At 41.8% G+C, this 15,416-nt stretch overlaps 1 protein-coding gene and 2 long non-coding RNA genes across 4 annotated transcripts in view; 2 read left to right on the top strand and 1 right to left on the bottom strand.

Annotated features, from left to right (window-relative positions):
* SNX4 (sorting nexin 4) overlaps positions 1–15,416 on the top strand; it is a 79,694-nt gene that overhangs the window by 35,496 nt on the left and 28,782 nt on the right. For both annotated transcript variants that reach the window (XM_015130052.3, XM_077993768.1), the window contains 2 exons: positions 7,476–7,548; positions 11,012–11,073. In XM_015130052.3, coding sequence (XP_014985538.2) covers positions 7,476–7,548; positions 11,012–11,073 — 135 coding nt within the window. The remainder of the gene's footprint in view (positions 1–7,475; positions 7,549–11,011; positions 11,074–15,416) is intronic.
* LOC144339373 (uncharacterized) lies at positions 2,444–5,877 on the bottom strand. The gene is made up of 3 exons (XR_013414349.1): positions 4,626–5,877; positions 3,257–4,147; positions 2,444–2,806 (listed from the first exon to the last, which is right to left on the bottom strand). It is a non-coding gene; the product is annotated as an uncharacterized LOC144339373 (long non-coding RNA).
* LOC144339372 (uncharacterized) lies at positions 13,882–14,791 on the top strand. The gene is made up of 2 exons (XR_013414348.1): positions 13,882–14,187; positions 14,488–14,791. It is a non-coding gene; the product is annotated as an uncharacterized LOC144339372 (long non-coding RNA).

Below are 15,416 nucleotides of genomic sequence, written 5' to 3' on the forward strand. Positions count from 1 at the left end.
CTGCATAGTAGAAGTTTCATCTAATGTGGCCAGTTTTTCTTGGTTGGAAAAAATCTATGTGACTTTAGTTAACTCATATATAAAGTGATAGTTTTTTCTTTTAAAAGAAAACTAGTTAGATAATTGAGGCTATGATTTGTTCAGGTTATTCCTCGAGCTTCCAAATATCAGGTTATATCATTTTCTTACGCTGAGTTTGGGGCAGGAAGTATGGATAGAGAGAAATCTATATAGTGAGTTTTCTTCAAGGAGCTCAAGGTACATCGTATTAAGAATGCTTACAGAGGCCAGGCACGGTGGCTCACGCCTGTAATCCCAGCACTTTGAGAGGCCAAGGTGGGTGGATCATGAGGTCAGGAATTCGAGATCAGCCTGGCCAACATGGTGAAACCCCGTCTCTACTAAAAATACAAAAATTAGATGGGTGTGGTGGAGCAGGCCTGTAATCCCAGCTACTCAGAAGGCTGAGGCGGGAGAATTGCTTGAACCCGAGAGGCGGAGGTTGCAGTGAGCCGAGATCATGCCACTGCACTCCAGCCTGGGCAACAGAGCAACACTCCGTCTCAAAAAAAAAAAAAAAAAAAAAGAATGCTTACAGATAGGGAGGCAAGAACCAAAGTGTAGAAACTAGAAGAGGAGGGTGGGGAGTGGACTGTCATTTATGATTTCTAACAATCACTCAGACTAGTGTTTCTTTTCTTTCAGGGCTTTATCTTCGGTAATAGTTGCACAAGTTGTAAAGGAGCATAAGACAATCTGTATGGCTTGATTTACTTTCAGTATAATAGCTAGGTAGAGAAAACTACAGCCATATGCAAATATGAAATCCAAATAAGGCTGGGCGCAGTGGCTTACGTCTCTAATCCCAGCACTTGGGAGGCCAAGGCAGGCGGATCACTTGAGGCCAGGAGTTCAAGACCAGCCTGACCAACATAGTGAAACCCTGTCTCTCTAAAACTACAAAAATTAGCCAGTCTTGGTGGCATATGCCTGTAATCCCAGCTATTTGCGGGGCTGAGGCACGAGAATAACTTGAACTGGGGAGGTGGAGGCTGCAGTGAGTCGAGATTATGCCACTGCACTCCAGCCTGGGTGACAGAGTGAGACTCTGTCTAATAAAAAAAAGAAAGCCATGTAAAATAGATAAGTTATACCCCAAGCTATGTTTTTGCCTTTGTTGTTGTTTTTGAGACAAAGTCTTGCTCTGTTATCCAGGCTGGAGTGCAGTGGCATGATCTCAACTTACTGTAGCCTCCACCTCCCAGGCTCAAATGATCCTCCCACCTCAGCCTCCCAAGTAGCTGAGACTACAGTCAAGCACCCCCATGCCTAGCTAGTTTTTTGTTTTGTTTTGTTTTGTTTTTTCTTTTTTGTTTTTTTTGGAGATGGAGTCTCTCTCGCTAAGCTGGAGTGCAGTGGCATGACCTTGGCTCACTGCAACCTCTGCCTCCCAGGTTCAAGCAATTCTCTCTGCCTCAGCCTCTCAAATAGCTGGGATTACAGGCGCCCACCACCACACCTGGCTAATTTTTCTATTTTTAGTAGAGACGGGGTTTCACCATGTTGGCCAGGCTGGTCTCCTACTCCTGACCTCAGGCGATCCACTCGGCCTGGCTGGTTTTTTTTCCTTTTTGTAGAGACAGGGTCTCACCGGCTCAGGCTGGTCTCAAGTGATCCTCCTACCTTGGCCTCCCAAAATGCTGGGATTACATATGTGAGCCACTCCACCTAGCCATGTTTTTGCCTTTGAGATTGGAGAGAAGCATTCTCAAAAAGCCTTGATGGAGGGTCTTTTCAACGTGAGTCTTGAGAAATGGATGAGATCTGATTAGGAGAGGCACCTGTCCAGGCTTACTTACTAAAAGTATGTTAAAGAATATGGAGAATAAGGCCAGACATGGTAGCTCACACCTGTAATCCCAGCACTTCGAGAGGCCAAGGTAGGCAGATCACTTGAGGTCAGAAGATTGAGACCAGCCTGGCCAAGATGGTGAAACCCTGTCTTTACTAAAGGTACAAAAATTAACCCGGCCTGGTGGCACATGCCTGTAGGCCCAGCTACTTGGGAGGCTGAAATGGGAGAATCACTTGAACTCAGGGGTCAGAGGTTGCAGTGAGCCAAGATCGTGCCACTGCACTCCAGGCTGGGTGACGGAGCTAGACCCCGTCTCAAAAAACAGAATATGGAAGATAAAGGGAAACATAAAGCCTATAATGGCAATAGATATACTTTGAGGAGAATAGAAAATATGGCTAATTCAGGCCATAGGACATACTGGATTTGAATATAGACAGCCTCAAACTACAGTCTTATCAGAATCTGCATTTACATGTTCAGTTTTGCATACCTCGAAGACAGGAATTTTATATACTTAGTATTTCGGGGGAAGTTTTATGTCACCATCTTCCTAGTACGGACTGTCCTCTTTTTAAACTCCCTGCCCTCTTTTTTTTTTTTTTTTTTTTTTTTTTTTGAGACGGAGTCTCGCTCTGTCGCCCAGGCTGGAGTGCAGTGGCCGGATCTCAGCTCACTGCAAGCTCCGCCTCCCGGGTTTACGCCATTCTCCTGCCTCAGCCTCCCGAGTAGCTGGGACTACAGGCGCCCGCCACCTCGCCCGGCTAGTTTTTTTGTATTTTTAGTAGAGACGGGGTTTCACCATGTTAGCCAGGATGGTCTCGATCTCCTGACCTTGTGATCCGCCCGTCTCGGCCTCCCAAAGTGCTGGGATTACAGGCTTGAGCCACCGCGCCCGGCCTTCCCTGCCCTCTTTTTAAACTCCCTGCTTTCCAGTGAAACTGCAACATTCTGACGTTATATATGATTTTTAGTCTTTAATATTTCTCTAAGAACACCTAATCATTTATGATAAGATTCCTCATTTTAATATGCAGACATTCTAGAATTTGACTTGGGCTAAGAAGTTATACCCTCATTTTCAGAAAATTAATTCCTTAATTCCTTTATTTCTTTTTTTATTTTTTAATTTTTTTAAATTTTTGAGACAGAGTCTTGCTGTGTCGCCCAGGCTGGAGTGCAGTGGCACGATCTAGGCTCACTGCAAGCTCCACCCCCCGGGTTCACGCCATTCTCCTGCCTCAGCCTCCCAAGTAGCTGGGATTACAGGCGCCCGCCACCACACCCGGCTAATTTTTTGTATTTTTAGTTGAGACGGAGTTTCACTGTGTTAGCCAGGATGGTCTCGATCTCCTGACCTCATGATCCACCCACCTCGGCCTCCCAAAGTGCTGGGATTACAGGCGTGAGCCACTGCGCTCGGCTCCTTTATTTCTTAAGCATACATTATTATCTAAAACTTGATGAATTTTTCACTCTTCACCTTTAGGTCCTCTGATTTCCCAGTAATTGTGATTTTTTTCAAAGGTGCACATCTGTCTCTGTCCCCTAGGTGTTTAGGATCTTTTAGCCCTGACTTTCTGGTGATGTTATCACCTGGGGATGATTTGTGTTGTCACTCCTCTCCCCGAACAAGAGATTGTACCAATGTGTTAATCAAACGGAGAAACTTTAGTATGCCTTATATGTTCTGTGACCAAAGGTATTAAGACCTTTCAACTCCAGAAACCTCTGCTTCACCTAATTTAAGTGTTCTGGGGCTTACTGTTTATATTCTTATACATTTCTCATATCCAGATATGACAGCTAAGAATTTTGAGTCATGCCAGATCCCGAGTATGGAAGCCGACAAAGAAACGTTTTTAGGGCACCTAATCAGTTCTGGAGAAGCTCCAGAAGACCTGATCTTTAAGAATTTCTAGCTCCTGGGACCCAGCACTAGAAGATCTGATCAAAGAGTTTAGCAAAGTATTAGCCTCTTGAAACTTAAATTCAAATCATAAAACTTCTTTTTTTTTTTTTTTTTTTTTGAGATGGAGTCTCGCTCTGTCGCCCGGGTTGGAGTGCAGTGGCCAGATCTCAGCTCACTGCAAGCTCCGCCTCCCGGGTTTACGCCATTCTCCTGCCTCAGCCTCCCGAGTAGCTGGGACTACAGGCGCCCGCCACCTCGCCCGGCTAGTTTTTTGTATTTTTTTAGTAGAGACGGGGTTTCACCGTATTAGCCAGGATGGTCTTGATCTCCTGACCTCGTGATCCGCCCGTCTCGGCCTCCCAGAGTGCTGGGATTACAGGCTTGAGCCACCGCGCCCGGCCCAAATCATAAAACTTCTAAGGGAAAATTATACCAGCTCAGTTGTAACTGGCTCTACATAAAGAACGCCACTGATAGTTATCTGAGATTTTATGTAAATATATATAAAATATATATTTATTTATAAATTTAATTTTATTTAAATAAAAATGTTTTGGAGTACATAATATATTCTTTTTTTTTTTTTTTTTTTTTTTTTTTGAGACGGAGTCTCGCTCTGTCACCCAGGCTGGAGTGCTGTGACCGGATCTCAGCTCACTGCAAGCTCCGCCTTCCGGGTTCACGCCATTCTCCTGCCTCAGCCTCCTGAGTAGCTGGGACTACAGGCGCCCGCCACCTCACCCGGCTAGTTTTTTGTATTTTTTAGTAGAGACAGGGTTTCACCGTGTTAGCCAGGATGGTCTCAATCTCCTGACCTCGTGATCCGCCCGTCTCGGCCTCCCAAAGTGCTGGGATTACAGGCTTGAGCCACCGCGCCCGGCCTACGTAATATATTCTTATGGTTAACCAGATATATATGTAGATTGATAAGTATGGAAAAGTTGTACAGTGAAAAGTCTCATTCCTGTTCCTCTCTATCCATTTCCCCTCCCCAGAGAGTAATACCTTGTTAGTTTTTAGGTTTATATTCCTTCAAAGTTTTATCCTACAAATGCAAGTGTACATTTTCCACCTTCCATCTTGGATATAAAAAGGGAGATTTGTACTCCCCTTAATTGGGAGCCAATCTTGCCAGCTCTTTTATCCCTGAATTATTTTCCTTGCTGAAAAACACTGCCTTGAGGGAGTAAGAGCAGTTAAGTATTTTATCTAATGATTTGATGTCCTCCACCTCACCACTGCCTCTTTATTTAAATGAACCTACTATATAGTAACTGAATACTTGGGGTCTGTGAAAAGTTGTTTAAGCCACATTACAGAGTTTGGACTTTGTCTCAGGATCAGTGGATAACCTCTGCAGTAGAAAGCTGCTTAAAAGCAAGGGGGTGGTATAGATTTGGATTTTGGAAGATCATCCAAGCAGAATGGACAGTAGATTAGAGGAGTGTGGGAGTGGGCTAAGAGGCCAATCAGGAGGACTGGTGAGAGATGATGATGCTAATCTGAATTTAGGGCATTGGCAGAGAGGCCAGAGAAAAGTGAGTGTATTGGGGCAATGTTTAGGAGATAGAATCAACAGACTGGGCAATTAGTGGAATGTATGGGGTGAAGGAGAGAAAGAAATACAGATGGCACTCAGGTTTCATTCTTCAGAGTGCAAGGGGGAGCACAAGGGAAAGAGATTTTGTGGAGTAGTGGAACATAGGCTGAGCTTTGGCTATGTAAGCAAGCACAAATGTGTACTAAATCCGGAGTTAGGAGAGATTTGGGCTGATGATAGAAATTTGGAATCTAGCAATAGATCATAATCGTGAAGCTTTGTGAATGACAAGTCACATAGGAATGTGTAGATTGAAAGATTGATTGGAAGATAGCTGAGGACCTAGGACTGGACCTTGAAGAATGTCAGCACTTTAAGGGTGTTTTCAAAGTATAACCACCTGAGGTCAGCTGGGCATAGTGATGCCCATCTGTAGTCTCAGCTGTTTGGGAGGCTGAGGCAGGTGGATCAAGGGCTGCAGTGAGCTAGGATCAAGCCACTGCACTCCAACCTGGGTGACACAGTGCTGGGCCTTTAAAAACAAAAAAAACAAGAAAAAAAAAATAAAGTGTAACCTGAGGACTACCAGCGTGTGAATCCTGTGGATGTGAATCCTGTGGATGAGCTATAAAATTCAGATTCAGATTCCTGAGTCCCAAGAGGACCTTGGGGTATTCACATCCCTCTGAGAGACCATCAGTAGTGTTTTTAAGAAACATTTTGGCAGGGCGCAGTGGCTCACGCTTGTAATCCCAGCACTTTGGAAGGCCGAGGCAGGTGATCACCTGAAGTTGGGAGTTCAAGACCAGCCTGACCAACATTGAGAAACTAAAAATACAAAATTACTAAAAATACAAAACTACTAAAAATACAAAATTAGCTGGGTGTGGTGGCACATGCCTGTAATCCCAGATACTCAGGAGGCCGAGGCAGGAGAATTGCTTGAACCCGGGAGGTGGAGGTTGCGGTGAGCCAAGATCACGCCATTGCACTCCAGCTGGGACAACAAGAGTGAAACTCCATTTCAAAAAAAAAAAGATTTCAGGAATTTTTTGCACACCACAGTTGGAGATGTAAGAGATGGGTGAAGGAAGTGAGTACTACAAAAGAAGCTTCAGGAGTGACCAGAGAGTGACATAAAAGGAAAGCCATGAGAAAAATAACACTGACAAGGAAACAGATCTTTGAGAAGGAGGATGGTATCAGCTGTTGCATTGCCAAAAGGATCAAGTAAGAGGAGAACTAAAATGGATCATTGAATATTACAACATGAAAATAGTTGGTGACTTTGTCAGGAATATTTCCCTACTATATAGTGCTGGAGGCAGAAGCTAGATTCTCATAGGCTGTGCAGTGAATGGGAATGGAAGAAGTGGTTATTGCTGGGGAAGTGATGCCTTGTGAAAGCTTGGCTATAAAAGGGGTAGATATTGACAGGGTGTTAATAGCTGGGTGTGTTGTCAAGGGAGTGTGTATTTTAATCTGTGAGAGACCTGAGTTAATTGATATGCTAGTGAGAAGAAGCTTATAGAGATAGGAAGTTAGGAAATAGGAATATGGGTTGTAGCTGGAATGGAATCTAGAGCGTTAGATGGGAAGAAATCCTAATGGGAGGGAAAAAATGATGTAGATATGGGGAAGTGTGTAAGTTGATTGGCAGGAGGTGAAGGTGGGAGTTGTTCCCATCTGATGGCTTTTGTTTATCTGTGAAGGGGTTGTTGGGGGAGTGACAGGTGGTGCATCAGAAGTGTTTGCTTCTTATGGAAAATGGCAGTTAATAGATGAGGGAAGCAAATTACTTGAGCAGAATTAAGATTGAGATTAGAGACCATGAGTTTATGATTGCACCGTAATGTGTCTTTTAGCTCCTTAAAGTTTTTCCTGTTTTGTATTTTCAAAGTAATTTTTTCATACCAACAGATTTTTTTCTGTATCTCAGTTCCACGAGGTAAATTATGAAGTGTGATATCTTGACTTTCAAAATATCAAAAGAAAGTATCATTTTATTTTAGATTTTTTTGGATTTATATTGATATGTAAATGTTTAAGGCCAGCATATGTTTAAATAGAATCAGCTTTGTTATTCTCGGGAACTACTGTTTTTACTTTCAGTTTTTGAGTGCTTGTTTTCATTTGAAAAACGATTTTTTATTTGTTTCCTGTTTCAGGAGATTTACTGACCTTAAGCACTATAGTGATGAACTACAGTCTGTCATCTCACATCTTCTTCGTGTCAGAGCTGTAAGTGATCCCCAAAAGCTTTTTGATGCACATTTATAAGGAAGTGCTTCTCATTTAATCATTATGTTTTTAAGTAATGGGTGGTATTTATCATGAATACCTGATTTTTGCATTTGAATTTAATATGTTCATCCTCTAAACTGCACTTTTTAAAAAAATGTGAAATGGTTTCTGTTATAAACAACTCAAAGAATTTTGGCCTGTTTTCTCCATGGTTTGTAATAGAAAGTTGTTTCAGATGTTGTCAAAAGGCCTGCCGTTTCAGTGCTGGAATGTGAATATGTGTAGGATTTTAGATCTACATATCGTGTTCTTTCATGTTTTTTTTAGAGGTCTGTGAAATAGTTTATAGATTTTAGGCCATCCTGTGTCTGTGCTCTTAAATTCTACCAAATAAACTAAATTTTAGATAATAGTCTGCCATGACAAAAGGGGCTAGAAATCAAGGAATAATAATTATACTTAACCATATAGTTCGGCTGTAATAGGCAAGGAGGAAAATACTTTTCAGTAAATTAATGTACCTGGAAAATGTACCATCCACTCTGGTCCCTTGTGGTAACCTAGAGGGAACCTTAGAACATGCCTGTGCCAAAGGCTTTGAAAGAGACTAGGATACCAGGTAAGGTCACATTTTATGCTGATTGGAATCTGTAATCCTCTTTTTCATTATTATTACTTTTTTTTTTTTTTTTTGAGACAGAGTCTTGCTCTGTCACCCAGGCTGGAGTGCAGTGGCACAATCTCAGCTCACTGTAACCTCCGCCTCCGGGGTTCAAGCAATTCTCCTGCTTCAGCCTCCTGAGTAGCTGGGATTACAGGCATGTGGCACCATGCCCAGCTATTTTTGTATTTTTAGTAGAGATGGGGTTTCACCACGTTGACAAGGCTGGTCTCCAACTCCTGGCCTCAAGTGATCTGCCCACCTCAGCCTCCCTAAGTGCTGGGATTATAGGCATGAGCCACTGCGCGCCTGGCCAGAATCCTCTTGAAATGAAATATGTTGCCTGGAATTTATTTTAATGAGTCTACCAATGAGCAGTGGAGAGCGGGGGCAGTTTTAGAAGAAATGAGTTTGGCCATATAATTATCATTGAAGCTGGGTGTTGGGAAATGGAGGTATATCCTTCTGTTCTATATGCTTTTTGTATGTTTCAAGATTTCCATGACAGTACAGAAAAAATAGAATAAAAAAATTCTTCTGAAGATCTTATATTGTTTTGATCTCCAGTTTAACTGTTCAAGAGTATCATTGGACTCTTTGAATAAATTATAAGATACCTTCTCATAAAAGAAAAGTTACCGGTGATAATTATTAGGCTACAGTCAAGAACTGGGTGTTAGAAAATACTGTGGATTAATGAGATAAAATTTCTGGACCTTTGGTTGCCTTGAAATTACCCAGACAAATTAGGCATTAGTTCTCGTGGGAGGTGCGGATGGGGACAAACATTCAGAGAATCTGCATTGTACACATTACTTCTAGTTTTTTTTTCTGAAGTGGTTTTTCAGCAACTTCTCTTCGTCTCTTCCATGCTTCCTAGTAGAGGATGAATGCTCAGCTTCTAGGAAGGAGGTTTGGTATTTGAAAGTACAGGGGTCTAGAAAAGTTAGTGTTAGAATGACATTTTCCATCATATATTCTCTGGAATGCTAACCCTGTAAGATGTTCCTACTGCAAATCGTATCTGCCTTGAGCAGTCATGATTCTTATGTGATGTTAAAGGTCTAAAAAGTCCTACAGAAAAAAACCTGTTGATTTTATTGTCTCGATGTTTTCCAACCTTACTTGATGATGGAAGCACTTAAAAAGAAAGAAGAACATTCAACACTGCACAGAATGCTCAAAAAGTACTTGGGGGCTAGGCACAGTGGCTCATACCTGTAATCCCAGCACTTTGGGAGGCCAAGGTGGGCGGATCACTTGAGGTCAGGAGTTTGAGACCAGCCTGACCAGCATGGTGAAACCCTGTTTCTACTAAAAATACAAAAACTAGCTGGGTGTGGTCGTGCACGCCTGTAATCCCTGCTACTCGGGAGACTGAGGTGGGATAATTGGTTGAACCCAGAAGGCAGAGGTTGCAGTGAGCCGAGATCGTGCCACTATGCTGTAGCCTGGGGGACAGAGTGAGACTGTCTCAAGATAATAAGAAGAAGAAGGAAGTGACATCCTAGAGAAATTAGTTTAGAGGTCTGGGGACAACCTGTAAGAGTTTCAAGTAGAAATAGGACTGACTATGAGCTTTGTCCCGGAAGCTGGTTCCAGCACAGGGGCCAGCGTCTTTTTCTGAAGGCCAGATAGCAGGTGTTTTCAGCTTTGTTAGCTTTATGGTTTCTGTTGCATCTGTTCAGCTCCACTGTGAGTCTGACTGTGCTCCAGTGAGACTCAATTTACAAAACAAGTGGCAGACCTGTAGTGTGTGGACCCCAGTCTAGTGGGTATGTGTCTCCTCAGAGCAGGCCAACGATAGATGGAAAATATTTTATGATCCTCACACACCTACTTGAAGTATTTGCAGTGGCGGTTCTGTCACTGTAAGGGGAGATCTTGAAAGGGTTGATTTGTTCTGTCATTAATGCCTAATTCCTCATACTCGTGTTTGAGTAAGGAATCAGGGAGATAATTTATCCTTAGAATTTATACTTAGAACCTGTATACCAGAAATTTTTTCTAGAGCTTTTTGTAGGATGAACTTTTGGTCTTCCAGTTCATTTTCATAATGCTTTGGGGGAACATAAAGCAAATTAATTACCAAATTGAGGTTTTGTTTTAACTTGTAAAATTTCTGTGAATGACTAGGCAGTACACATTTCATTTCAGTGATGTAAATTGTAATTCTGTTGTTATTAAAATAATGTGTTCATTGGTTAGGAGTTATCTTTTGACAAAGTAGCATAGTTGCATATATTCAGCATTTATATATAAAACTGTATCTCAATAGAATTGAAAATACATCCTTTCCCTTGGTTAATTCCACTTTGGGAATTTTATTATAAGGAAACAGTCTGAAGGAAAAAGCCTTATTCTCAGAGATAACTTTTTATAATACTGAAAAATTAAGAATAACTGAATGCCAATAAGATTATTCAACAAGGAATGCTTGTATATTTTATACACTACTTAGTGAAATTTATGCAGCTATTTATAGTGGTATTTATTAAAGATAATACTAACCTGATGGGTAAGCATATTACCACTGTTGCTGTAGGCAATTTAAAAACAGTAATTAAAAACTTTGCAGAAAAAGAAGTATGAAAGTATAAGATATGATAAATATGGTAAGAGCACTGGTTTTAGTTTTAGGGGGATGGGATTTTCGGAGATTACTAATTTTCTTTTTTCTGTTTCCAAGTTTATTGTACTAAGCATGTTTTTTGTTTTTTGGGTTTTTTTTTTTTTTTTTTTTTTGGATGAGGATATAACTTTGACCTAAAATCAATTTCTATTAAATATTTATTTCAGAGAGTAGCAGATCGACTCTATGGTGTATATAAAGTACATGGGAATTATGGGCGCGTTTTCAGGTAAGCATCATACAAACTTTAAAAATAAACAATTAGCTTTTTGCCTAAAAACAATAATTCTTGAAAATTTATGAGTCTGGAGAGAAGGTTATTTCTTTTTTTTGTTTGTTTTTGTTTTTGTTTTTTTGAGACGGAGTTTCTCTCTTGTCATCCAGGCTGATGCAATGATGTGATCTCGGAAGCCCTGCTTCCTGGGCTCAAGCGATTCTCCTGCCTCAGCCTCCCCAGTAGCTGAGATTACAGGCATGTGCCATAACACCGGGCTAATTTTATATTTTTAGTAGAGGTGGGGTTTCACCATGTTGGTCAGGCTGGTCTCGAACTCCTGACCTCAGGTAATCTGCCCACCTCAGCCTCCCAAAGTGCTGGGATTACAGGCGTGAGCCACTGTGCCCAGCGTGAGAAGATTATTTTTTTCAAATAATGTCCTTTAATAGTGGTTTTCAAGGCTTTCATTTCAAAGCCTTTCTTTAAATAAAAATTAGTGAGAATTTTCAATATATTGATCAGATGAAAAGTAAAACTCTGATTGAAGCAGGGGTTGCAGCCTTTTGCTTTCTTGACAGAATGCCCAAGAATATTCCATTGGAAATTACTGGGTTACAGAATTAGTGATTTTTCTCTTTCTTTCTTTTTGTCATTTTATAATTTACAAAGACTTTTGCAGAGTGAGTTTTGTAGTCTTAGGTTAACTTTAGTGATAATTAGTATATTTGTTTATATGACTTGCATATTTTGGTTATTTTTGAACCACTTTTTTTTTTTTTTTTATACTTTAAGTTCTAGGGTAAGAACCACTTTCTTTTGTGAATTTTCATATGTGTTCATTATTTTGGTTGTGACATTTTAGAAGTTATTATCTAGATCTTTTTATAAGAAAAATATTCTTGCAAATATTCCATTATAAGTCCTTTTGATGGAGTTAATTTAAAATATGGCTTATTTTACATTTTTAATTGGATCATACATTCAAGTAGGGCAAAATTCAAAAGGAATAAAAGCTTATACAGTGAAAAGTCTCAGCCAGGTGTGGTTGCTCATGCTTGTAATCCCAGGACTTTCGGAAGCCACAGCAGGAGGATGGCTTGAGGCCAGGAGTTCAAGACCAGCCTGGGCAATATAGTGAGCCCCCATCTCTACAGAAAATTTTAAAAATTAACTGGCCATGGTGGCGTGCACCTGTGGTCCCAGCTGCTTGGAAGGCTGAGGTGGGAAGACCACTCAAGCCCAGGAGGTTGAGGCTACAGTGAATAGTGATGGTGTTACCACACTCCAGCCTGGGCAGCAGAGCAAGACCCTGTCTCAAAAAGAAAAAAGAAAAGTCTCCTCATCCCTGTCTGCCAACTATTCTGGTCTCCTGCTCTGACATAACTAATATCACTTTCTTAGTTTCTTGTATCCTTCTAGTAAAAAAAAAAGCACTGTTAATGGAATATATTAGCATACAAACAAATGCATTTTTCCTTTCTTTAAAGTGAAAGGGGAGGCTGGGTATAGGGGTTCACGCCTGTAATCCCAACACTTTGAGAGGCTGGGGTGGGCAGATTGATTGAGTCCAGAAGTTTGAGACTAGCCTGGGCAATATGACAAAACCCCATCCCTACAAACAGTACAAAAATTAGCTGGGCATGGTAGCACGTACCTGTGGTCTCAGCTACTTGGGAGGCTGAGGTCGGAGGATCACTTGAGCCTAGGGGGGTTGAAACAGCCCAGGCTGGATGACAGAAACCCTGTCTCAAAAAAAACAAAACAAAACAAAAAAACAGAAAAAAAGAAAGAAAAGGGAGCATATTGTATACATTACATTGTTCATTTGCTTTACCTTGCTTCCCCTCGCCCCGCCTTTCTTTTTTTAAAAATAGAGACAGGGTTTTGCTATGTTGCCCAGGCTGGTCTTGAATTCCTGGGCTCAAGAGATCCTCCTGCCTCAGCCTCCCAAAGTGCTGGGATTGCAAGCATGAGCTACCACATCTGGCCTTTCCTATTTTGTTTTTTGTGTGGAGACAGACTCTCACTCTGTCGCTTAGGCTGGAGTATAGTGGTGCAATCTCAAATCACTGCAACCTCTGCCTCCTGGTTCAGGCGATTCTCCTGCCTCAGCCTCCCAAGTAGCTGGGATTACAGGTGCATGCTACCACAGCCAGCTACGTTTTGTACGTTTTGTGTTTTTAGTAGATAACAGGATTTCACCATGGTGGCCAGGCTGGTCTCGAACTCCTGACCTCAAGTGATCTGCCTGCCTCAGCCTCCCAAAGTGCTGGGATTACAGGCGTGAGCCACTGCATCCAGCCTGGTTTTTGTTTTGGGTTTTTTTTTTTTTAAATGGAGTCTTGTTCTGTCGCCCAGGCTGGAATGCAGTGGCACAATGTCAGCTCACTACAACCTCCGCCTCCTGGTTTCAAGCAATTCTCTGCCTCAGCCTCCTGAGTAGCTGGGATTACAGGCACCCGCCACCACACCTGGGCTTTTTTCTTTTTTTTTGTATTTTGGTGGAGATGGGATTTCACCCTGTTGACCAGGCTGGTCTTGAACTCCTGACCTCATGATCCACCCGCCTTCGCCTCCTAAAATGCTGGCTTTACAGGCGTGAGCCACCGCACCTGTTTTTTGTTGTTGTTGTTAATACAGGGTCTCACTTTGTCACCGAGGCTGGAGTGCAGCCGTGTGGTCTTGGCTCACTGCAACCTCTGCCTCTCAGGCTCTAGTGAACCTCCTGCCTCAGCCCCCCGAGGAGCTGGGACTACAGGCACACACCACCATGCCCTGCTACTTTTTGTATTTTTTGCAGAAATGGGACTTTACTATGTTGCCTGGCGTGGTGGCTCATGCCTATAATCCCAGGACTTTGGGATGCCAAGGCGGGTGGATCACATGAGGTCAGGAGTTCGAGACCAGCCTGGCTAACATGGTGAAACCCTGTCTCTACTAAAAATAAAAAAATTAGTCAGGCATGGTGGTGGGGTCCTACAATCCCAGCTAATCAGGAGACTAAGGCAGGAAAATTGCTTGAACCCAGGAGGTGAAGGTTGCAGTGAGCTGAGATCACGCCAGTGCACTCCAGCCTGGGTGGCAGAGTGAGACTTCATCTCAAAAAATAAAAAAATTTTTTCTCAGGTGGTGGGTTCTAGGTGGGGAAAAAAATTCTCATTTCTTCTGTATTTTGTGGCTTCATAAATTTTTGATTCATCTGTAATTTATTTGAATGTAAGATGTAAGATAGAGATTTAAATTTAATTCATTTATTAGAGTAATAGATCATCCATATGTCTTTGGTTGATCAATATATTAAAATTAAATGCAAGTTGAGACAGATCAGGGTTATATGACATTTTTTAATTAAAAGACGCTTATTGGTATTATAAAAATGTAAACTCTTCATAACTAGGACTGGGAGTGTATGAAAACATGGTCAAGGCCGGGTGTGGTGGCTCAAGCCTGTAATCCCAGCACTTTGGGAGGCCGAGACGGGTGGATCACGAGGTCAGGAGATCGAGACCATCCTGGCTAACACGGTGAAACCCCGTCTCTACTAAAAAATACAAAAAACTAGCCGGGCGAGGTGGCGGGCGCCTGTAGTCCCAGTTACTTGGGAGGCTGAGGCGGGAGAATGGCGTGAACCCGGGAGGCGGAGCTTGCTGTGAGCTGAGATCCGGCCACTGCACTCCAGCCTGGGCGACAGAGCGAGACTCCGTCTCAAAAAAAAAAAAAAAAAAGAAAACATGGTCAAATGTAAAAGAATAGTGTAATGGGAAGAAAGACAAATAGTATTATACTTTTTGAAGTCTACCTCATGCTATCTGACTTAACATTGATTTTAAATTTATGCATGAGTCATCTCTAATTTTTAGTATTACTCAAACTGGAACCCAATTAAACTTGGGAACAATGCTTATTTAAAAACAAAAATTATATCCCATAGGAGACATGGGGGGGAGGATTAACATAAACTAAACGTTCTCAAAGGTAGCACGTTTATTATAGTTAATAAATAAACTTTTTAATTAATTTGAGAGGCAGGTAGACAAAAGATCAATTGGTTGAATCAAACTTTAAAGAAAATTATTTGCATTAATGCCACATGATAAATATTGTACAGGTTTTTTTTTTGCCAGCTTAATAAAAGAAAGCCACTTTACATTTAAAAAATTTCATGAGGCTGGGTGTGGTGGCCTGTAATCCCAGCACTTTGGGAGGCCAAGGAAGGAGGATCGCTTGAGGCCAAGAGTTCAAGACAAGCCTTGGCAACATAGCAAGACCCCATCTCTACAAAAATAACTAAAAAATTAGGCGTGGTGGCACATGCCTGTAGTCCTAGCTACTTGGGAGGCTAAGGCGGGAGGAAC

Source organism: Macaca mulatta, chromosome 2 (assembly GCF_049350105.2).
Source record: "Macaca mulatta isolate MMU2019108-1 chromosome 2, T2T-MMU8v2.0, whole genome shotgun sequence".
NCBI classification, from domain to species: Eukaryota; Metazoa; Chordata; class Mammalia; order Primates; family Cercopithecidae; genus Macaca; species Macaca mulatta.